The following is a 24598-nucleotide window of genomic DNA, read 5'->3' on the forward strand; positions in this document are numbered from 1 at the left end:
TGGATCTCTTCGCCTCCATTGTCAACCGGAAGTGCGAGAGGTTCTGCTCGTGGGAATTGCCTCCAAAAGGAGCCTTAGGAGACATGCTTGTGGTGGAGTGGTCATTCCCACTGCTGTACGCGTTTCCTCCAGTCCCTGTCATCCCGCAAGTACTGCGGAGGTTATGGAGGTTCAGTTCCCGGATGATCCTCATTGCTCCGGCGTGGGCCCGGAGGACGTTTTACCTGGACCTTCTCGACTTGTCCATCTGCCCTCCACGTCGTCTTCCCTACCGAGATGATCTGCTCTCAAGGGAGGGGGGCGGGTCAGGTTCTCCATCCAGAGGTCAGATCCCTCAACCTTCACGCTTGGTTTCTGAAAGGTTGAGGTATAAGGATTGGGACCTCCCTGAAGACGTGATGGAGGTGTTGCTCTCGGCCAAGTGGCCCGCAACAAAGTCCCTGTACCGTTGGCGTAAATTCTGCGACTGGTGCAGGGTTAAGAATGTGGATCCTTTTACATGTGACATTCCCATGGTTCTGTCTTTTTTGCTTTCTTTGGCCCAGAGGGGCTTGCAAGTGGCTACTGTTAAAGGTTACCTGGCGGCGCTGTCCATATTTAAGCGCTCGTCTGAAGAGTGTTCCTATTTTAAAATCCCTTTAATTTCTCAGTTTCTGAAAGGGCTCACTAATGTGTTCCCTCTGTCACCTTTCCAGGTGCCCGGTTGGGATTTGAACCTTGTTCTCAAGTTTCTGATGGGTGCTCCGTTTGAGCCTTTGCATTCATGCCCTTTGAGACTGTTAACTCTTAAAACTGTATTTTTGGTTTCGGTCACTTCCGCTCGCAGAGTGAGTGAGTTACAGGCACTTTCAGTTAAGCCACCCTTCACTGTGTTTCATAAGGACAGGGTTGTCCTTCGAGTTCGTCCTTCCTTTCTTCTGAAGGTGGTGTCGGAATTTCATTTAGGCCAGAAGGTTGTTCTTCTGGCATTTATCCTCCTCCACATCCTGGTAAGGAAGAGGAGAGGGTCCATAGGCTTGATCCTAGGAGAGCGTTAAGCTTTTATATTTCATGCATGTCCTGGGTCAGAGTGGACGATCAACTCTTCATTGGTTACGCTGGAAAGCGTTTCGGACAAGCTGTGACGAAGCAGACTTTGTCTCGCTGGATTATTCTGGCTATCTGAGTGTTACCGCTTGGCGGGTAAGGACCCACCAGTGGGCTTGCGGGCCCATTCTACCAGGGGTATGGCTGCCTCTACTGCCCTACAGAGGGGTGTTCCTATTCGTAACATCTGTGATGCAGCCACCTGGGCTTCGGTATATACTTTTGTACGTCACTACTCCCTCGATTCCATCCGTGGGCAGGATCTGGACTTTGGCAAGGTGGTCCTTTACTCTGCAATTTGATTGGGCATTCTAAATTTCTGTTTTCTAAATTCTTTTCCCACCTCCTTGCATTGGTACTGCTTTGGGAGTCTGTCATAGATATGGAATACGTCGGAGGACCCAATCCCCTCGAAGAACAAGTTACTCTCTTACCTGGTAATGTTCTTTCGATGGGATGGTCCGACGACTTATTCCATATCGCTCCCTCCCTGCCTTCCCCGCTACAGAATTTCTTATGCGATTGCAGCTTATGTTTCCGCAAGGCTTTGTGTGTCAGACTGGCAGCCACACGTTCTGGGGAAAAAACTACAACTGAGGCTACGGGCGTGGTGTGTCCTACTTATAACATCCAGTGATGTCAGCCGTCGGAGGAGGTCCTCGAGGGTGGCGTATCGATGTCATTGACGCAGGACGCAGACGCCGACGATTTTCCAAAGCAGCACAGCTGTGGTGATTACATGTCATAGATATGGAATACGTCGTCGGACCATCCCATCGAAAGAACGTTACCAGGTAAGAGAGTAACTTGTTCGTCTTTTATCTCCATGTTCTTGTGAGATTCTTTGCCTTACTGTCTAGATTCCTTTTGGGTTTGTAGCGCTCCCCTGTATCCATTACAATACATTACTTTAAACAACAATAGGGAAAGTAATTTTTGCAGAGGCAACTGCACTGCTAAACTTAACAGGGCTGTTCAACGGAGGCTATACAGAACTAACGACAGAAAAATATTATATGCAAAGGGCAAAAAGTGGGCACAAGAAAAAAAAAGGTAATACCCAGATATCACACCGTTATAAAAAGAAATTATCCATGCCCCTCAGAACTATTGGTAAACCTTTCATCACTATTACTTTGATTATGGAGTTTTAGATAACACCATAGGCATCATCTTTTTGTTACACAGTACCCTCAGTGCAGTGACAGCCTTTTAGACTTCCCAAAGGTTTAAATACCTTCACTGGTATAAACTACGGTTTCCCAGAGAATGTAAGGTTAAATTGAACTTACTAGTCTTTTTTTCAATTCCTAGACCCAGCACACACCATCTTCTTGTAGAGTGCTGGAGGGGTTACCTAGTATCCCCTATGTCTAGAAACTCGTGTAGCAGTTAAATTATACCCTTTCCTATCGAAATGGCTGGTGGCCGTGGTTTTACAACAAACTACCATGATTTTTCCCGACCGCGAACACCAGTAGCTAATAATCGTGGCAGCCATGTTTTTCACGATGGTGCCTTAAGCCCCTTTTTTTAAAACCGGTCCCTGTCTTCTTTTTTTGCCGTTTCTTTTTGGAAAGGTCCTTCTAGAGTTTGTCTCTGTGCGCCAAACCAGGTTTGGTCCCTTTGTTCGTACGCCTTTGGCGCGCTTCCGGGCTGAAAACCGCCTCTGGCGCCCGAGTGTCTGGGGTGGGCAGGAAGTGAGGGAGGTGCCCGACACTCCCTGTGCTAGTCTCCTAGGAGACCCAAATGCACTCTGGCGTGATTGGCTGACTGTCCGGCAAGGACAGCCACCCTACTGGGTGAGTGACAGCCAGGCTGGAATGAAAGGGAGAAAACTGTTTAAAAGGGTGAGTCTCTTGGCTTGGAATGCATTCGACCACTGGAACGAAGGAACCGAAGACGAGCTGTAAGAGGGCGGCTGCTGCAACTCCTGGACGGTTGGTTTGCCTGGTGAAGCCCTGCTGCAGGTCTGAATTGCCAGGTTCATCTCGACAGAGAAGCCCCTTCAAAGACGACTTCTTCCTTTGATTTGGTGGGACCAATCAACTCGTAAGCCACCTGGATACTTCTCAGAGCTGGTTAGGTTTAACCAGGGGGAAGGACACCAGCTTGTGTGCTTGACGACAGCCACGCGAATCAAAGATCTTCCATTTGCCAGCATTTTGACAAGTCCCCCTGCAGTGCAGGAGTCCCCCGATGTCCTCCCTCTTGTCCCCACGACTGAGGCTCAGGAACAGCGAGATCTGCAGGAACTAGCATCTTTTCTTCATATTAAGGTACTGTGCCAACCCGATTGAGAGAACTTGCCTCTCGCGGCGAACGTTTGTGGAACCTTCCCAACTTGCAGGCCTAATCAGCTTGTGACCTAACATTTGATTCTTTTTCGTACAAACTACTTCTGAGAACTTAAGCAAACACTTTACCGTTTACTACAAGAACTGCTTTTTCCTATCCAAGACACTAGCCCATTGACTTTGGCCTAGGCCTATTGTACAGAATCGAGTCCTAGTGAACTGAAACTATTTGCACTGCCTAAGAAAGTATTTGTGGTCTATTCTATTAACTTGTGCCTTTGTACTCCTATTCAAAGTGACTGAAATGCCATTTTCCTCCTATTTTAGGGGAGCCTAATTTACTCAAACTTATTGATTTTTGTGCTGAAGTGTATTTGTGTATAATTTGCCTCCTTCTAGTGAATGTTTTCTAAAGGACTGTGTAATAAATGTATGTGTTTTACTAAGAAACCTGGAGTGTGTCTACTTGAACCACTGTGATTGTAAGACCTCTGTGTAACATCTTTTACTGCTCACATTCCCTCTTGAGATGAGCCTTGTCTGCTAAGCTCGCTACCGAAAACTGTGTGGTACAGACTTCTACCAAAGGCTGGTTTTGCTTACACCTGTAGTCCTAATTGTATGTGGTGGTCACAGAGGGTACTACATGCAATTCTACCCAACAGTGACTAAAAAGTCAGAGCTGAGAGAAGGGGGGGTTACTAGGCCCTTTGGCACTCTACATAAGGTGGTGTGTACCAATCTCTGACTATATAAAGTTTGTTTTAGGAGAGATCAAGTATCTCTCGTTAAAAACTGTAGTTACTCTAGGATAAAGAAAATAATCTGAGGACCCAAAGGGTCCTCAGCAACACTGCCCATAAGGAGCTGTGTGCTGCAATAGTAAAATACAGATGCCTTTAAGAGTTTATAGAGAGACTAGACTCCATAATACAGTTCACATATACAAAAAATAGAGTTCCAAAAGACAGAGCCCATAAGAATGAATGAGTGGGAAAAGGCTCCCATTCATCCAGGATTTAAGAAAAAGGTCCAGAAGTCCAGCAGGAAGTGGTTGGGGGTGGGGGAAATCTCACTAGGAGAGGGGATGAAGCATAACAATGATCTCCCTAACACTGCATCAGTGAGAAAGGTAGTGTGCAACTGGCCAATGGATGGTGACAATACATGATACAGAAATGAGACCGTAGTCCAAAGGGAATGAGTATTTCTCCAGCATTGGATCTTTCATGGATTCACATGCTTAGAATATTCCCTGTTGTCAGGCTGGGAACCCTCGGTACATTTATAAAGACGTTTTCCATAGGAACATTTTTCGACACGTTTGTGTCCTATCTACGTGGTCTTGGGCCGCTTACGCCCGCCCAAATAGGACGTAGCCGTATAAATATCCCTGCCCCCGCGGCTCCCTTCAGATTTCAACCGTCTTCCAAAGTAGTGGGATCACCTCGTGTCATCTGCTATTATACAAGGTTGATTTTTTTTTCGTTTTCTTTCCCAGGAAGGGAAAGAAAACGAAAAAAAGTCTGGGAAGGCGTTATTCCGTCCGTGTGCTACATGCGGATTAAAAAAGGTGTACAAAGGAGATGGACATATGGACTGTCTGTATTATCTCCATCCTCATCATTCGGTGGACAATTGTGAAATTTGTAAAGGCTTCTCGCAGAAGACCCTGAAAGACTGAAATAGACATCTGGTGACGTGGCTGAATGACGGAGCGGGAGCGTACCCTCCCTCAGAGGTAGGCTCTACACATAGTTTGGCCTCGAGAGCTAAATCTCCGGTGGTCCCCCGCCGCTCTGTATCTGCAGAGCGACCGGCGAAGAAGTCACGTTCGACTGAGAAAAGTTCCTCTGAGAAACATTCTACGAGGGGAATCGTCACCAAAAACAAAAGCTTAGTCTTCCTCCTCGTCAAAAAAGGAGAGAAAAGACCTGTTAAAGACCTCGTCAGGTGACCATTATAGGTAATCCTTGAGTCGATTCGTTGAAGCATAAGTCAAGCTCAAAAAAGGCAGAAACGCCTCAGGATTCTGCGCCACACCAACGTTGACGCCCTCATTACCATCAATGCAGGGCATTCCTGCAGTAGCTCTGTTGATTCAGACGACTGAGAAGTTGGCATCGTCGACGGTGGCCCCTCTGGAAGGCTGGCAGCTGGAGGTGTACAATCTGATCTTACCAGAGACCCTGTTGCAACAGGAGGTGGCCTTTTCCATATCATCCGTAGAAGATGACCGTGAACCGGTGGTTGGCCCAACAGAGGTTGGATTACAGGGGGTCAGCTTGTTGACGGTCTCGAGTGGGCAAAGTATGCCAGTTACACCTTTACTCAATCCCCAGGCGGTGTTGTCCTTGGAGGTATTGTCCACATTACAGACTCTATTGAGCCGATTGGACACGAAGTTGCCTCAAGTTGGTGCTCCGGCAGTGGTACATGCTACGCCAGCCGACGACGAGCCAGGTCCTGCCACCCGGTCAATGGCTAGGGTACCAACAGCCCTTCTGGTTAATGAAGATCCTCCACGCTCACACCCGGAGGAAGGAGAACGACCAGAGTCCGAGTCGGAACGAGGAGAGTCTTTATCAGACACATCATCATCATCCCCTTCAAGAGACCCGACATGGGAGTCGGAGGCTGAGACGGAAGCTCCAAGAAGTCCGGCTCAACCATCACCGCCGGATGATATCGGTTCCTTCGACACAATGATGGGTAAGGCATGTACCGAGTTTGGCCTGGCCCAGGAGGAAGAAAAGAAAGACTGTTTCTTGTTTGATCATATGGCAAAGAGGAGAAAGTCGGTGTTTTCGGTCCCCATTTTAGATCACCTATGGCAAGAGGGGTTACGCACCATGCGCCATCCGTTTTCGGAGCCTGCGGTTAAAGGTAGACTGGAAAAGAAATGTAAAGCTCCGGAGTCTACTCCAAAATGTTTGTCTTCTCAACCTTTGCCGTAATCAGTGTTATTGGCAGCTGCTACAAGAAAGACAAGGTCACAACATAAATGTACAACCCCCCGGACAACGAGGCCAGGAGGCAAGATGCCTTTGGCAAGAAGGTAGCGTCGATAGGAGCAACAAAAAGTAAAGGCAGCTAACTCTGTAGCTATTATGGCGAGATACGACAGAGGGATGTGGCATCGTTTAGCCCCCATACTGGAACATCTACCGGACAAGCACAGAAAATCTGCTATGTTGCTGGTGCGTGAGGGGGAAGAGGTGTCAAACCACTCAAACATCGCCGTAGACCTGGCGGAATCAGGTTTTAAACAAATAAACAATGGAGTGGTTTTGAGGAGGCAAGCCTGTCTCAAATGCACAAACATTCGACCAGAAGTACAATATAAAGTGCTCGATATGCCTTTTTGAAGGGGAACAATTATTTGGGGAGAAAGTAGACAAGGCCTTAAAAGGCATGAAAGAAGACTCGGACACAGCACGCTCTCTTGGAGCCCTTCAGAGTGGCAGAGGTTTTCGTCCTTTTCGTCCCTTTAGAGGGTCATCAGGAAATTCCCGATTTGTCATCCAGGGACCGGGGCTTCAGTAGGCCATCATACTCCTCTCAAGGCTATAGGCGAGCTACCCAAACTGCTTGAAGAGGACGAAACTATCAAGCTTCAAGAAGAAGAGGTTCTTCATCGTCCACGAAGGACAAGCAGTGAAAGACCCAGCAATGACGAGCTTCAGGATGTCCTGGGAGGCAGAGTGTCTCGCCGTGTCGACGAGTGGGAGAAGATAATATCAGACCGGTGGGTATTAGACACAGTGAAACTAGGCCACTCTTTGCAGTTCAAAAGCATGCCACCGCACATTCCACCTGTGTTTTCGGCGCAGCCCCATCTTCAAATATCACAACAAGACGTGGTGCTTATGCTACAAAAAGGGGCTATAGAATTGGTCCTGGTGGCCGAGAGAGGTAATGGAGTTTACTCCCAGTACTTTGTTAAAAAGCCAAACGGCAAGGGGCGCCCCATTCTAGATCTTCGAGATCTCAACAAGACACTAAAAAATCTGAAGTTCAAGATGCTTACGCTTCAGGAAGTTATCCGATCTATCCAGCCAGGGGATTTTCTGGCGTTGTTAGATCTGCTGGACGAATAATTTCATATACCAATGCGTTGACGACACAGATAATTTCTGAGGTTCGTAGTCGGACGAACTCACTGTCAATACAAAGTACTCCCATTTGTGAACGTCTTGGGAGATGACTTTAGTCCAAAGTGTTTGGCTCCAATAGCAGCTTGGTTAAGAAGACAAGGTCATCATGTTTACCCTTATCTGAACGATTGGTAGGTAAGGGGGTCGTCTCCAATAATAGCGCAAGCAAGTCTAAAGGCCACCATTCAACTTCTGCAACAGTTGGGCTTTGCGATCAACTTCGAGAACTCCCTCAAGGAACTTGGTGTTTTTGGGTGCAGAGTTCGAAACTCAGTCAGGATTGGTGAAACCATCTGTGGAGAGAGTTCACAAACTCTGGCTACAGGCAAAGGAGTGGAAAGTCAACACCAAGGTGTCGGTAAGGAAATATGTCAATACTAGGGGCCATGGCATCGTGTATCCCCTTAGTAAACAACTGTCATCTCTTCATGAGACCGATTCAAGAATTTCTGGCAGACCGATGGTCCCAGAGTCAGGGGCTTTGGTCAGACAAATTGACCATCATCAACGGGCTTCTGCGAGCACTGCAATGGTGGCAACTCTTTAAAAATCTATCGAGAGGGATGCCCCTGCAGGATCCAGAGTTTCAAATGACGGTAGTGACGGATGCTTCCCTGACTGGATGGGGGAGCACATCTGGAGTCCCTGCAAGGTCTGTTGACGTCGGAAGAGTCAACCCTTCATATCAACGTGCTGGAATTGAGGGCGGTACTTTGGGCCCTGACGTCCTTTTTACCACACATAAAAGGATCGGTCGTGAGAATATTGACGGACAATACGACAATGTTCTACCTGAGAAAGCAGGGAGGTACTTGTTCCAGAACTCTCTCTACCGAAGCTCAAGAAATATGGCATTGGGCTCTCGAACAGAAGATAAATATATTGGCCTACCATCTGCCGGGAGAGTAAAAAATGTGCAAGCGGACTCTCTCATCAGAGATGAATAAGCTGCACGAATGGGAGTTGAACGACCAACAGCTGGCGAATGTTTTAAAAAAATGGGGCCAACCTTCCCTGGATCTCTTTGCGACAAGAGAGAACAAGAAGTGCGCACAGTACGCGAGCAGGTGGCCACAACCCGACTCGCTGGGGGAAGCATTCTCCTTCCCGTGGACGGACAAGTTTGTGTACGCGTTTCCCCCATTTCCACTCATATGACGAACCCTACAATGGATTCACAAATACACATGTCTGGTGATCTTAGTGGCTCCTTATTGGGCGAGACAGTCGTGGTTCTCTGACCTGCTCCAACTGTCGATGGCGCAACCAGTGAGGTTCCAGAAGATTCCGAACCTTCTATCTCGAGACAACAGGGGGGAGGGAGGAGTGTGGCATCACGATCTGGACGGACTCAGCCTGACAGCCTGGCTCCTGACTTCTCGGAATTTGGTACTCTAACCATTTCATCGGACTGTCGTCAAATTTTACAAGCCGCGCGGGCTCCGTCCACGAACACTTCGTATGCATGTAAGTGGAGGAGATTCTGCATGTGGTGCAAGGATCAACCAGGACTGGAACCCCTGAATATCGCGCCAGAACAGCTTCTTCCATACTACAAGGGGTTTGTCTTTTTCTTCGATAAAGGTTCATCTGGCAGCCATTTCAAGGTTCACTCGTAAAAGACATTCAACCCCACTGTTTAGTGATTGGTTAGTTAAACACTTCATGAAAGGCTTATTTCGTACTTTTCCAGCAACAAAAAAGTTTCCTCCGAACTGGAGTCTTAACCTGGTACTGGCAGAACTAATGAAAGCTCCTTTTGAGCCTATGTTGTTGTCATCTTTAAAATTCTTATTGTGGAAATTGGCCTTTTTGGTGGCTATTACTTTGGCACAACGACTTTCGGAACTACAGGCGTTAGTCATTGATCCGCCATATTTGAGATTTTTCAAAGACAAAGTGGTGTTGACAACCAACCCTCATTTCATACCAAAAGTTCCAACTGTCTTTCATAAGCATTTGTCTATTGTACTTCCGACATTCTTCGCAGCTCCTTCATCTGTCGCGGAAAAAGCTCTCCATACATTGGATGTGAAAAGAGCTCTAAAGTTTTACCTTCATCGTACTCAAGATTTAGTGGTTTATGGCCCTTCGGCAAAGCGAAAAGCAATCTCAAAACAAGGACTGGCTCGCTGGGTATCGTCGACGATTGCTTTTTGCCACTCGAAGGCGGCGAAGCTGCTAGAAAAGCATCCAAGAGCCCATTCCACGAGATCCACTTCGTCTTTGGCAGCATTGTGGTCCGGGATTCCGCTGGGAGATATGTCAGGCGGCATCCTGGTCGGTGCCACATACATTTACCCGCCATTATTGCCTCGAGCAACAACATGCAGAAGATCTACAGATGGGACGAGCAGTCCTAAGTCATCTGTTTCAGTAAGGTAAGCCCTATACAGGGGTATATCCTTCTATCAATGTATCTTAATGTGTGTTTTAATGTTAACGTACAACTACTACGTTTCTTTCATGGCAAAGGGCATGTATGGCTATGATGGTATTGGTTTGCATACACACCTCCAAATCAGGAGTACTGCTATAAATCTATTCTAAGCATGTGAATCCATGAAAGATCCAATGCTGGAGAAGGGAATAGTTTCTTACCTGTAACTCCATTTCGAATGGATTGTGTCCTCCGACGCATTCCTCATCTTGTGATAATCGTTATCTCCAGCTTCGCTGCTTCGGGAAAAAAAATTCTCGGCAGAGGGCGCTGTGCTCGAGGTTGTGGCGTCGATTGTCCCTCGACGTACTCCATACTCTGTCGACGTCACCGATGATATAAGTAGCTCGAGCCGCGCCCGTTTCTTCAGTTCCGTTTTTCTGATCGCTTCGCTTTCGAGAATGGCGCTCTTCTATTTTCTGTGAAGAAAATGTCATCATCTTCGACACCTTCGACACCCAGGACTGGGTTCAAGAAGTGTGCAGATTGTGGATCTAAGATGTCGATTACTGATCCCCACCGGATTTGTCTCTGGTGTCTCGGTTCCAGTCACCGAACCGACGACTGCGGCTCCTGCCAGTCGATGACCGAAAAAGCTCTTCGTGAGAGGAGAGGTAAACTGTCGGTGGGGAGGGAGGCCTCAAAAAAGGTTTCGTCGAAAAAACATAAAGCGACCGATTCTAAGGGATCGGATCGCCATAGACACTCGAAGAGATCTCGATCTAGAAGTAGATAGAGACATTCTTCGTCGTCATCGAAAAAAATGAAGAGGAGACATAGATCTCCCTCGTCATCTTCTTCATCAGAGTCGACTGAAGAAATTCATTGTCCGACTAAATCGGATTCTCCCAGTAAGTGGGAAGAATTCTGCAAAAAGATGATGGAGGTTTTCGAGAATGCGGCCTCGACCCCCTCGAAAAAGCCATACCCCTAAGGTCGCTCCGTTAGACGACAAAGGGAAGTCCAAGGCTACTATGGCTAAGACCAGTAGCGTCGAGGAATACAAAAAACCTCGAGTCTACGTAAAACCGTCGAAGAAACCTCGAGAGTCGAGCACCTCTCTGGTGCCGGCCAAGAAACGCAAATCGTTGAAGACTTCGACTTTGTCGACGCCCTCGACGTCGATAATTTCGACACCAAAACCACATACGTCATCGACGCCATTATCGAAGTCATCTTCGAAGACTTCGAAGACACCCTCGAAAACTTCGAGGGATTTGCCATTTCCTTCGAAGCAGATGGAAGAGGAAGAAAGGAGATTCACTCATTTGCCCAGATCAGACTTTTTCAAGTCTGTCTGCAATTTATGAAGAGTCTGCTTCAGAAGAAGACGAAGTTACTCCTTTGGGAGTTGCTTATGGGACAAGACAAGTTCCTGAAGAACTTATTGACCAGGAATCCAGAATGAGAGACCTGAGTGATACTCTACATTCTGCCAGTGGAGTTGACACATCCCCAGAATTCGAGTTCGCCAAACTTGATCCTGCAGAGCATGCAGATGCTGGGTGCAGGGGTCTTATGACCAGGGTAGTTGAATACATGGGTTGGGGTAATACTTCACCCATTTTTGAACAAGATGACATGACAGATATTATCGTCAAGGGACCTCAGAAGGATCCTGTTCTCCCTTTTCACAGGGCCCTTCAAAGGACTGTGGAGAAAAACTGGGAGAAACCAGAAACCATTGCTGCTGCAGACAGCACTTTTCCAAGAAAATACAGACCAGCTGGATCGGATCCAGAATATTTGAATAAACATCCGACTCCAGAGAGTTTAGTCATTCAAGCAGCATCCACTTCGAAACAAACTGCTTATCCAACTATCCCTCCAGATAGGATAAAAAAATTGACGCCTGGGCACGTAAAGTTTTCACGTCAGGCAGTATGGCACTTAAGTCGGCAAATGTCACCTGTACCCTAGCCAGGTTTACCCATACCCTGTGGGACTGTATTTCGGCGGCGGCTGATCATATTCCGGAAGGCGAGGAAAGGGACGGCTTCCTGAATATAGTCAAAGACTGGAAGGAGGCAATGGGGGAATGCCTCCAGTCTGGACTGGATACTGCTGATAGTATCAGCAGATCCATGGCTGCAAGCGTTGTGCTATGCAGATTTGCGTGGTTGAGGAAGTCGGGATTTGCACCAGATGTGCAAGCTAGACTCCTCAACATGCCCTTTGATGACTCGAGGCTCTTTGGCAGAAAGGCTGATGAAAGCCTTGAAAAACTTCAGACCTCGAAAGCGGAAGCTAAATCACTTAGCGCCTCTTTGCGCCAGCCTCTAAAACCCTATTCCGGCTCATCTTCCTGGAGGGGTCGTTCTTTTCGATACTACTCCTCTTTTGGTAGAGGAAGAGGACAGGCCTCTCAAAGGGGCAAAAGGAACTTCCCTCGTGGAACACGGGGAAGAGGTGCAAAATCAGCCTCAGGAGCGGCATCTGTACCCTCAGCCACTCCTGCAGCTGCCTCCAAATCCCTCTGAGACCCTGTTACACAAAACACCAATGGGAGGCAGGATCTCTCCATCGGAAGGAATGGCGGGGCATTACCTCAGATGCTTGGGCACTGGAAACAGTAGCCCAAGGTTACTGTCTCCCCTTTCTAAAAAGGCCTCAGAATCATCCACCAGGAGCCAATTCCGTCAAAATTCCGGATCCGCTCCTGTTGCAGGAAATTTTAACCCTGCTAGAGAAAGGTGCCATAGAACTGATACCTGTAGCGGAGAGGAACAGGGGTTGGTACTGCCCATATTTTCTCATCCCAAAAAAGGACAGAGGACTGAGACCCATCTTGGACTTGAGAAACTTGAACAAGTTCCTCAGGAAGGACAAGTTCAAGATGGTGACTCTTTCTCAGATCCTTCAGGCTCTCCAACTCCAAGATTGGTTGGTATCATTGGACCTTCAGGATGCTTACTTTCATGTGCCAATCCATCCAAAGCACAGAAAGTACCTGAGGTTCGCGATTGGCAATTCTCATTATCAGTTTCGAGTTCTGCCATTCGGGTTGACCTCCGCCCGAGGGTTTTCAGCAAACTGTTGGCGGTTGTGGCAGCAAGTCTCAGGAAAGGAGGTATTCACATATATCCCTACCTGGACGACTGGTTGATCAGAGCAAGTTCTCCAGAACAAGCTCAGGAACATCTTTCGATCACCTGCCACTTCCTCCACAAGCTGAGCTTCTCCCTCAAATTCAAGAAGTCCCACATGATACCATCCCAGAAACTCCAGTTTATCGGAGCAGTCTTGGACACTTCATCGGGAAAAGCCTCGCCTCCCGAAGTGAGAGCTCTCCACATCCAGCAGATGGTAACAAAAATTCCGGAATGCCCAACGTCTACCGGCCTTCGATTTTCTCAGGTTGCTCGGCCTCATGGCATCCTGCATTTTTCTTGTACCAGAGGCCAGATTGAGAATGAGATCCCATCAATGGGCATTCAGAACTCAGTGGTCCCAGTTCTCAGGGAATATGTTGGATCTTCTGCAAGTCCCGAGCGCAGTTGCTCAGGATCTTCTATGGTGGGCTTGCAACGACAGCATTCTCAAGGGAGAGTCTTTTTGGCAACCATGGCCGGAAATAACGGTAGTGACGGACGCCTCACTCACTGGGTGGGGAGCACACACCAACAATCTGACAATCAGTGGTCGTTGGTCTCCATCGGAGTCCAAACTACACATCAACCTATTAGAGTTGAGGGCAATCAGACTAGCTCTGAAGGCCTTTCTGCCCTCTGTACAGGGAAATAATGTTCTGATAATGACGGACAACACAGTGGCCATGTACTATCTCAACAAGAGAGGAGGAGTAGGGTCACTGCCACTGTGCAGAGAGGCAATGCAGCTCTGGTTCTGGGCAATAAGAGAAGGAATCTCTGTCGGCAAATCACCTAGCCGGAGAGAAGAACACGGCGGCAGACTCTCTGAGCAGGCAGAGCACGGTCTCTCACGAGTGGGAGCTGGCTCATGAAGTCCTTCTGGAGATCTTCGCCCTTTGGGGAACCCCTCAAGTGGATCAGTTCGCCACCGCAATCAACCGGAAGTGCGATCAGTACTGCTCAAGGGAATTTCCTCAAAGAGGAGCTCTAGGAGACGCATTCGTAGTGGAGTGGAAGTTTCCACTGCTGTACGTGTTTCCCCCAGTCGCCGTGATTCCTCAAGTAATCAGGAGGGTGAGAAAGTTCAGCCAGGAAAACCATGATCCTAACTGCCCCGGATTGGGCCAGGAGGACGTGGTACCCGGACCTTCTAGACATGTCCATCTGCCCTCCAATACGTCTTCCGCAAAGAGCGGATCTTCTCTCGCAAGAGGAAGGTCGGGTTCTCCATCCAGAGTTGATAACACTCAACCTTCACGCTGAGAGGTTGAGATACAAGGATTGGGATCTTCCGGATGACGTAATGGAAATCTTGCTTTCGGCCAGAAGACCAGCAACAAAGTCTTTGTACCGATGTCGCTGGAATAGGTTTAGTAACTGGTGCAAAGACAAGGATGTGGACCCTTTTCAGTGTGGCACCCCAATAGTGCTTTCCTTTCTGCTACATCTAGCTAATCTGGGGCTCCAGATAGGAACAATAAAAGGATACCTTGCTGCGCTATCCATTTTCAAGCGCTCCTCGGAAGAGGTTTCATATTTCAAAATACTGTTAATAGTTCAATTCTTAAAGGGGCTCACTAATTTGTACCCTCCAGTCCCTTTTCATGTAGCAGCCTGGGACTTAAATTTAGTATTAAAATTCTTGACTTGCATACCTTTTGAGCCTCTGCACTCATGTCCATTGAGGCTTTTGACTCTAAAAACTGTCCTACTTGTGACCCTATCATCAGCCCGCAGGGTTAGCGAACTTCAGGCTCTCTCATGCAAACCACCATGTACTATTTTTTTATAAAGACAAGGTAGTCCTTAAAGTTAAACCTTCATTTTTGCCAAAAGTAGTCTCGGACTTCCATTTGTCACAAAAAATAGTACTTCCTACGTTTTATCCTCCTCCTCATCTGGGCAAAGAAGAGGCGAGATTACACAGATTAGATCCCAAGAGGGCTCTTAGTTTTTACATATCTAGGATGGCTAAATTGAGACAAGATGACCAACTGTTTGTGGCTTACACTGGTCAAATATTAGGCTTATCTGTAACGAAACAGACCATTTCCTGCTGGATCATATTAGCTATAGTTGAATGCTATAGATTAGCAGGAAAAGAACCATCAGATGGGCTTCGTGCCCATTCTACAAGGGGAATGGCTACTTCTGCGGCTCTAAAGAGGGGAGTCGCGACCGCAGACATTTGCGCAGCTGCAACCTGGAAAACAATACATACCTTTGTTAAACATTGTCTGGACACTGCCTTCTCTAACGAGGGTTTATTTGCAAAGGCAGTTCTGCATTCTGTCCACGAAAACTGAAATGGTACTCCCACCTCCAAAAATTGATACTGCTATGGGAGCCTATCACAAGATGAGGAATACGTGGGAGGACACAATCCATTCGAAGAACAAGTTACTTACCAACTGTAACGTTCTTTCGACTGGATGTTCCTCCCACGTATTCCTCATCGACCCTCCCATCCAACCCCACAGTACAGTTTACGTGTTCTTACACTTTCCTCTCACGAAGAATGTATCGGTCATGGGACACGCCTGGGTGGTGTTCCTATATATATTTCATCGAAAAAACAGAACTGAAGCAACGGGCGCGTCTCGAGCTACTTATACCATCGGTGACGTCGACAGAGTACGCAGTACGTCGAGGGACAATCGACGCCACGACCTCGAGCACAGCGCCCTCTGACGAGAATGTTTTTTTCCAAAGCAGCGAAGCTGGAGATAACGATTATCACAAGATGAGGAATATGTGGGAGGAACATCCAGTCGAAAGAACGTTACAGTTAGTAAGTAACTTGTTCTTCTCCAGCATTGGTATCTTTCATGGATTCACATGCGCCCGCCGGCCTCCCCTGTATGCAAACAGTTATACCCCAGACTACTTTGGGGGGATAAAATCTGAAGGGAGCTGCGGGGGTGGGGATATTTATACGGCTGCGTCCTATTGGGGCAGCAGTAAGCGGCCCAAAACGATGTAGATAGGACACAAAATTGTTTAAATGTTTTCCTATGGAAAACATCTTTATAAATGTACCGAGGGTTTCCAGCCTGACGACAGGGAATATTCCAAGCATGTGAATCCATGAAAGATACCAATGCTGGAGAAATGGAGTTACAGGTAAACTATTCCCATACTGTACTGGGTGGTATGTAGATTGGAGTTATAAATCCATATTCAGCCAAGCTGCTCGAAGCTTACATATACAAAACGACCCAAGAGTTTATAGAAGAGCATGGCCTACTAGACCAGGCACAAGTTGGCTTTAGACCACTGAGAGGAACGGAATCGGCTCTACTCTCAATATGTGACGATCTAAAAATCAACGCAGACTCAGACAACAGCAGTGCCTCGATACTCGTAGACCTATCGGCCGCATTTGATAGTCGACCACGACACCCTCATAACGAGATGAGAAGCACTTGGAATAACAGACACCGCCCTACTATGGATCAAATCTTTCCTAACAAACAGAACGGAGACTGTATGGATGAAACCCTTCAAATCCAGCCCGAGAGATTCCACTTGTGGAGTACCGCAAGAATCGTCCTTCTCCCTGCTACTATTCAACATCTACCTGTATCTAGTGATCAGAATCATCACTTGCTACAACTACGCTGATTAACAAATAATCTTCAAAATACAAGACAATCCGGAAAGAAACTCAATGCTAGAAAACTGCCTCTGCAATGTTTTCTTCTGGATGAACTCCAATTCCCTCAAAATCAACCCAGGCAGAACTGAAATAATGATAGTCACAAAAAATGGAGGAGAAAACCAATTCATCCCTTGGCCAAGGGAACTCAGGACTACCCCCAGCACCCTGGGCGATTGTAAAAAACCTGGGGGTTCTGATGGACAATAATCTCACGATAGAGCCACAAGTAAATGCTCTCCTCAAGAAATGCTTTTTTCTCCTGCGAGCGACAAAGAGAATCTTACAATTCTTATCGTTAGCCAACAAAACGACAACCATCATCGCCCTCGTCATGTTCAAAGTAGACTACGCCATTAGCCTATACCTAGGCATGCCTGAATGACTCCTAAAAAAACAACGCATTCAAAACGCGGCAGCCAGACTACTCCTGAAACTACCCCAAAGAGAACACACTGCACCAGCGCTGAAAACACTACATTGGGTACCAATAAAACAACAAATATAATTCAAAACAATGTACATTATGCACAGAGCAGTACACAACGAAGTCACTGAGTTCCTGAGAGACAAAGTGCGCCTACATCAACCAACAAGACGCTCAGATCAAGCATGGACATCCGCCTGGAAATGAAAAACTAAAACAAAAGAAAACTTGGAGGATCCTCCTTCTCTCACCAAGCCCCGAAAACCTGGAACGACCTTCCAGTACATATGTAAGGCAAGAAACCACCTATTCAGGAAATTACTCAAAACCTGGCTCTTCACGTCATAACTAGAAAGACTGGCCATAGGGGCACCGACATAACTAAAAACATCAATGAACGTAGAGCGACCGCGATACGCACCGATCAATCAATCAATGGGAAAAGCGGAGGTAAATAGCCCACGGCATACGAAAGGACCAAACGGGAGTGTGTCGCAATACGGCCTAAGACAGTAAACCTAGCAAACTAAGACAGAAAGACTAGAACAAATCATCAAGAGGACCAGGAGCTAACTATGACCTTCCCCAACAGCCCTAAGAACAAAACCTAGAGAGGGAAAGGAAGCACTGCATCACGGGCCCAATGCAATGGGTGAGAAACAGAATATTTCATCACTACACACGGTCCACCATTACAAAGCAGGAAGCACAATGCCCCACTACACAAAACTACAACTAAACACTCCCAAGGATGTTCACCCCACGGAAATCAAAGAACCAGTCAGGACAAAAGGATACAAACGTCTGAATACACACGCTCACCAAGACGGATCCACTAGGACAACACTTTAACATGACCCCGTCTCTGAACCACTCAAAGCCTTAACCGACCAGGGTCACTCTAGATCTGAGAATAGATATCACCCACCCAGTCCCACACCTGAAGATTAGGTTCAGATGCACCCAACAATCCAAACTGTACTTGGTAGGATACAGTTTGATCAGCGCAACACCACCAAATCGAGTCGGCCCACGAGGAACCAGCAACATCCTAACCCACAGGTATACAACTCTAACGGCTTCGTAAGTACCTGAACCAGGATACAGACCCCACTAACCCAACCCTCAATCTTCTGCATACTTAAACCCAGACAAAACCACACAACCATCTCTCTTCCAGCAATCCGCACGCACTTTACCACACCGCATCAACAACACATAAACTTCACCCACAGCACTCGAGGCCTTCATCCGATCCGATAATAGCACCAAAGCCGAGCACTCGGTGTATACTGAGCTGAAGCTGCCAACAGCACACCACTTCTCCCACTCTCCTTCTTCCCTCCCCCTGACTAACCCTGCCCCATCCTTCCTGTTTACAGATCCGCCAGAGCGCCTGGGGACCAATTCCGTTGGTGACGGTGCTCTATACAAGTACCGCTTATATAACATAACTATTGAAATGGCCACAGTTCGAACAATAAGCAGTAAACCACCTTTTATAAATGTGCCTGTAAACCACCTTTCATAAATGTGCATGTAAAATAACCTTGACTGCTGTCTAGAACATACGTACATAAGCTTTTCTCTCACCAACTGGCTAGTTGGAAAATGGGAGTGGTGTGGGAATTTTAACAATCTCAACCATCTGCTGGATCCTAAACAGCACAGGGGCGCTTCTGACTTAGGGCCTCATTCCGAGTCCGGCGCTAACCAATGGCGGTAGTAGTGCCTTGGTCGGCACCGGACCCGTACCGGCACCGCCCTGGTGGAATCGGAAATTACTGCCCTATTCCGAGTTGACCAGGGCGGTAATTTCCCATTCCCCAGGGCTCTTCCCCATTCCCAAATGAGCCCCCATAGGACTCAATGGGAATGGGGAAATTGCAAATAACTGTGACCGTACGTTACGGTCACCGTTATTGGCTAAAAAGCCCCTTTGCGCCCTCGTCCCTAACGCCTGCTTTTAGCAGGCGTTAGGGACGAGGGCGCAAAGGGAACTCGGAATGTGGCGGTAAGGGATTACCGGCACCGGTCTTGTTAACGGTGACCGGTATCGCTTACCGCCATACTCGGAATGAGGCCCTAAGTCTTGTTTGTCATTACACCCATAATGAACAGTTTTGACAGATACAAAAAAGGGGAGGAGGTAATGAATGTCTTGAATCCCTGGGGGAGGGCACTATGTCGTTTTATATAACTTTATAAAAACTTTTATTAGTTAAGATATGTTGGTGTACAATTGATTTATTTTAATGCATGTAATTTTCATGTTTCATGTTTTGTGTGTGCAATTGGGAGTTTATAACAGTTTACCATCTAGTTGCAGGTTTATATTTTAGAAGATTCACGTTTTGGGATTATTTTTGTATTGCCTGCTTACAATGCAGAAATACCATAATTTTAACTACTCGCTGAAGTGTTTGTACACTTAAACATGCAAACGTTTTCACCGTTCAATAATATTGTGATGTTTGTGTGCTTCCAGATTCACCACAGCGATTCAGGTACTACCACTGGATTTGCTGGATCCTCAGCATTGTGGGGATATTCTGTATTTTACTGGCTCATGACCACTACACTGTCGATGTGGTTGTGGCGTACTACGTCACTTCAAGACTTTTCTGGTGGTATCATACAATGGCCAACCAGCAGGTGAGTTTTCAAATGTGTTGAGATTGCTCATGCTCTGTCTCAAACTTTTACACTTTATAATCATGGTTTTCTCCAGCCTGGGGTCTGGCATGGATTCACTTGCTCATGAATATTCCCCGTCGTCGGGCCAGGAATCCTTGGTAAAAGGAAAAAACTTTCACTTACAAAACTGTCTTTCTCCTCTAAACCATCACTGATCTCTTGGTCATACTGCCCCCAGCCAATGACTGCCCTCTCCCTAAGCCCTTCCTCTGGCAGCCATCTTCAGATTTTTACCAACCGCACATTCAAGTGTTGGGAGTCCTCGTGTTTTGCTCTGTGCTATTCTATGTTTTCACACTTTTTTTCTCGATAAAACATTATATTTTAGGTCAATTAAACCTGTTTGCTCTTTCGCTCCTTTTGCCCAGCAAGCAGGGATCTGTTTGTTGGTGTCTTTCAACACCCCTCAAGGGCAAGTTTCATCAAGGATTCAAGAAGTCCTTTGGGCCTACACCGCACGCCAGACCATGTCGGAGGAAAAGGAGGGAGGCTCCAGCTACGGATTGAGAAATGTGTTTGTAGAGGACAAATGCCTCCAGTGCCTCTGTCTCCATCCGGACCACAGGGAAGCTGATTGTGAAATGTGCATTGGTTTTTCCAAGGTGGATCGTCGCAGTAGGTTGGCAGCGTGGCTCAACGCCTAGTCCTTTCACCTTGTGTGGCAAGCAGCAGCATGCCTCGTCCAGGAGCGGCCGATCCAAGGAGCGGGCTTCTAAGTCCTTTAAGGGCGCTCCATCCGTGGGGGCCCAAGAAAAGGCCAAGCACTGCGAGTCCATTTCCGTCGAGGTTGCTGCGCAAGCGGGTACTGCGATGGGCAGGGCACACTCATCTTCAGAGTCTGCCTCCATCTCAGTCAGTGCTCCAGCTCCTCCTCGAAGAGGAAATGGCTAACCCAGGGAAGCTGCGGTAGAAGCCGGAGAAGACCAAGGCTCAGGCGAAGTCATCATTGACAATTGAACTGGTGGCAGCTGCCCCCTCGAAGGCAAAAGGAGCAGACCCAGTGCAGGGGGCCCTGGCGATGGTCAGAGTATCCCTACACCTAAGGTGGGAGGTGTTGGCTAAGCCTTTGGAGAAGACGCTGAAGAAGAGGATGCCATCCCTAAGCCTGACACCGACCCCTCAGGATGCAAAAAAGTGGGGGAGAGAAGGCCTCAAGCGTGCTCCAGGGCACAGATATTTCTTCATCGGATGAGAAGTACCTGGTGTCTGTTCACATGGTCCCAGAGGATGTGGGGAATGATGTCGGAAACGCAGAGGGGAACGATGACGGTGACAGCGGAAATGCAGACGAGGGTGCTGGGCCCAGCAAGCCTACTCCCCCGCCACCTCAGAGGGACGTATCGCTGGACCTACCTTCGACCCTCTACCCTGGTGTCGGAAATCCAGAACAGGATGCCGATGACTCCTCTGGCCCTGGCGACACTAGGCCAGGTCCCAGTGAAGAAGAGACAGCTGCATCAACCTCCTCATGTGCCCTACCCCCCATAGGGATACGGGGATGGACACGTCGACTACGGACACGAACGACGGCAGCAGCATTTCTCCACCACCGAGAGCTTCTGCCCCGGACAAAGTGGGGTCGTTCCATGCCATGGTAGCCAGAGCGTCTGAGCTCTTCCAGCTTACGCCAGAAGAGACCAAGAAGGAAGGTTTCCTTTACCAACGGTGTGAGGCCAAGAGGAAGACGATTCTGGCAGTGCCACTCCTGAACGATGTTTGGTATGAAGGCCTGGCGTTAATTAGAAACCCGCCCTCAGCCCCGGCGAAGAGGGATAGGCTGGAGAAAAAATACTGGGTGCCGGAGTGCGCACCGAAGTGCCTACGTTCACAGCCGTCTCCGGACTCTGTGGTCTCAGCGGCAGCAAGAAAGAAGTAATCTAACCCTTCATCCTCAGCCTGCGTTCCTCTGGACAGCGAAGGGAAGAAGTTGGATGCCATGGGTAGGAAAGTGATCTACTCGCGCCAAGAAACACTTGTGTATAGGCGCGTTATAAATGACACTTCATATCATACTCTGCGGCAACGCACCTGCAATCCTGGCCAGATACGACAGGGAACTGAGATATAAGATGGCCCCGCTCCTGGAGTCCCTGCCAGACAAGCGGGCCGAGGTGCTGGAGATCCTCCAGGAGGGCGAGGTGGCATCGGAACATGCCATCACTGTGGCCATGGTCATCGCAGACACAGGGTTCCGACAGATGGGGAACGGTGTATTGCCTCCGTCGTCGTGGCTGGTTGAAAGCCATCAACTTCCATCAGGAGGTCCAGAGAAGGGTGCTGGACATGCCCTTTGACGGGGACAACCTCTTTGGGAAGGCCGTCGATGAATTGTTGCAGGCCATGAAGACCGACACTGAGACGGCCCGTGCCCTGGGCAACATCGTCCTTCCTTTCATGCCTCAGGATGGAAATCTGGCAGATCTTCGGCAGAGGATCCCGTTTGTACTGCCAGCCCTCTCGATCTACGACCCAGGAGGCCTATAGGGGCGGTTCCAAGGCTTTTGGGGGAGGTGGCCGACGTCGCTCCCAAGGTGACACGCAGGCCCTGAAGCAAGATTGAACCGGCCAGGACATCGGGCTCTAACCCGGTGGGAGGCCGGCTGGCGGCTTTGTCAGCGAATGGGAAAAGATCTCCACCAACCGATGGGTGATGGATGCTCTTTCCCACAGACACACTCTGGAATTCCCACAAAAGTGTCTGCAGATGACGCCGGGGCCCGGCAGGAGCAAGACATCCCTCGGCTACTGCAGGAAGTACAGGCCATGATAAGAAAAGGAGTGATAGAGCTGGTTCCAGAGCGGTTACGGAGTCTACTTGAGATACTTCTTGGTAAAGAAGACAACCAGGGGCTGGAGGCCCATTCTGCACCTGTGGTGCCTCAACAAATACCTCAATTCCCAGAAATTCAGGATGGTCACGTTGCAGCACGTGCTCGCCCAACTGGAGGCATGAGACTTCCTGACGTTGCTGGATTTGGAGAACGCTTACTTCCATGTCCCCATTCATGAAAAACATTGGAAATTCCTGCGCTTCGTAGTGCAGGGAAAGCACAATCAATTCAAGGCCCTCCCCTTCGGACTGAAGTCGGCACCCAGGGTGTTTACAGGGCGGCCCATCTGCATCTACACGGGATACACGTGTACCCGTACCTCGACGACTGGCTCATGCGGGCCAGGTCAAGGGAACTGGCAGTCGAACACATGGAGAAGACTGTCCAGCTGCTGACGTATCTGGATTTCTGTCAACTATCCAAAGTCCTGCTTGATACCATCGCAGACTGCACTGTTCCTGGAGGCCAGACTCAACATGGTCTTCTGCCTGGCCGCTCCCTCGGACACGTGGATGGCGGCCCTGCTAGGCAATGTGCAATGGCTGTTGATTCTGAAGACTGCCACGGTGCGAACCATCAAGTCGCTGCTCTGCATGATGTCCTTGAGCATTTACCAGATCCGACTCTGCAGGTTGTGGATGTGACCCCTTCAGGAATTCGTGGACACTCAGTAAATACAGATCTCTGGAAACTTTGCAGACAAGATTACTCTCGACTAAGAGTTCTATCGAGCAATAAGATGGTGGGGCATACGCTCAAACATCTCCGGGGTCAAGGATTTCCAGAGCCCCCGTACCAGGAGACGGTCACCATGGACAGTTCCCTGGAGGGCTGGGGAGCCCACACCGGACGTCTACACACCAGAGGCCTGTGGCTGCCGGAAGCGTGATCTCCACATCCATGTCCTGGAGCTGCCGGAAGTGTTTTTGGGTCCTCAAGTCGTACCTTCCGTCCCTCAAGGGCAAGATGATGAAGGGTCTTCACGGACAATACCACCACAATGTTCTACATCAGGAGCCGGAGTGGACCAGGTCCCTAGCGCTCTCCAGGGAGGTGCAGGACTTGTGGCACTGGGGCGTTGCCCAGGAAATGTTTCTCATTCCTTACCACCTGGCTTGGGTCAAGAACACCATCACTGACTCACTCAGCAGGGAGCTGCGCTCTTGCCACCAATGGGAGCTTCGACAGGATCAAGTGGACAGCCTCTTCCTCAAATGGGGCAGACCCAAGATCGATCTGTTTGTGACTATGATGAATTCCAAATGCCAGCAATTTGCCAGCAGGTTCCACCAACCGAGGAGCATGGGGGATGCATTTTCCTTCCTGTGGGAAGGCATGTTCCTGTACGCATTGCCTCTCCTGCTGCAAGTCATCAGTCAACTCAAATGGTGCTAATGCAGAATGATCCTCGTCGCCCCGGCGTGGCCGAGGCAGATTTGGTACCTTCTCAGCTTGTCAACATCGCCTCAAGTCAAGCTGGCAGTGGTCGCAGATCTTCTCACTAGAGATGGAGGCGCAATCCTGCATCATGACCCAGGATCGCTGAACCTGAAGGCTTGGCTCCTGCAGCCCTAGAGTTCAGAGGATACGAGTTGCCGGCAGACTGCAGGGAGGTCCTTGCCAGGGCCAGAGCATCATCGACTTAGTGCTACGGGCACAAGTGGAAGCGTTTCACTACATGGTGCTGGTTGCAAAAGATTAACCCTCTGAGGGTCACGGCACCGCAGGTTCTACCGTACTTGTTGTCCTTGGCCGAGGCGGGGTAGGGGCACGCCTCTATCAAGGTGCATCTGGCGGCTATCTCCCGCTACGCCAGGTCTTCAGGACGGTCTTCTCTTGGTGGTTCCCGGCGGTGAAGGCGCCTGTCCCGGCATGGGAACTCAACGTGGTACTGACTAGGCTCAAGTGGGCTC

At 48.6% G+C, this 24598-nt stretch overlaps 1 protein-coding gene across 5 annotated transcripts in view; it reads left to right on the forward strand.

Annotated features, from left to right (window-relative positions):
* SGMS1 (sphingomyelin synthase 1) overlaps nucleotides 1-24598 on the forward strand; it is a 1534398-nt gene that overhangs the window by 1504537 nt on the left and 5263 nt on the right. For all 5 annotated transcript variants that reach the window (XM_069611296.1, XM_069611295.1, XM_069611298.1 and 2 more), the window contains one exon: nucleotides 19646-19812. In XM_069611296.1, coding sequence (XP_069467397.1) covers nucleotides 19646-19812 — 167 coding nt within the window. The remainder of the gene's footprint in view (nucleotides 1-19645; nucleotides 19813-24598) is intronic.

Source organism: Ambystoma mexicanum, chromosome 8, assembly GCF_040938575.1.
Source record: "Ambystoma mexicanum isolate Mex_15411 chromosome 8, UKY_AmexF1_1, whole genome shotgun sequence".
Lineage (NCBI taxonomy): Eukaryota > Metazoa > Chordata > Amphibia > Caudata > Ambystomatidae > Ambystoma > Ambystoma mexicanum.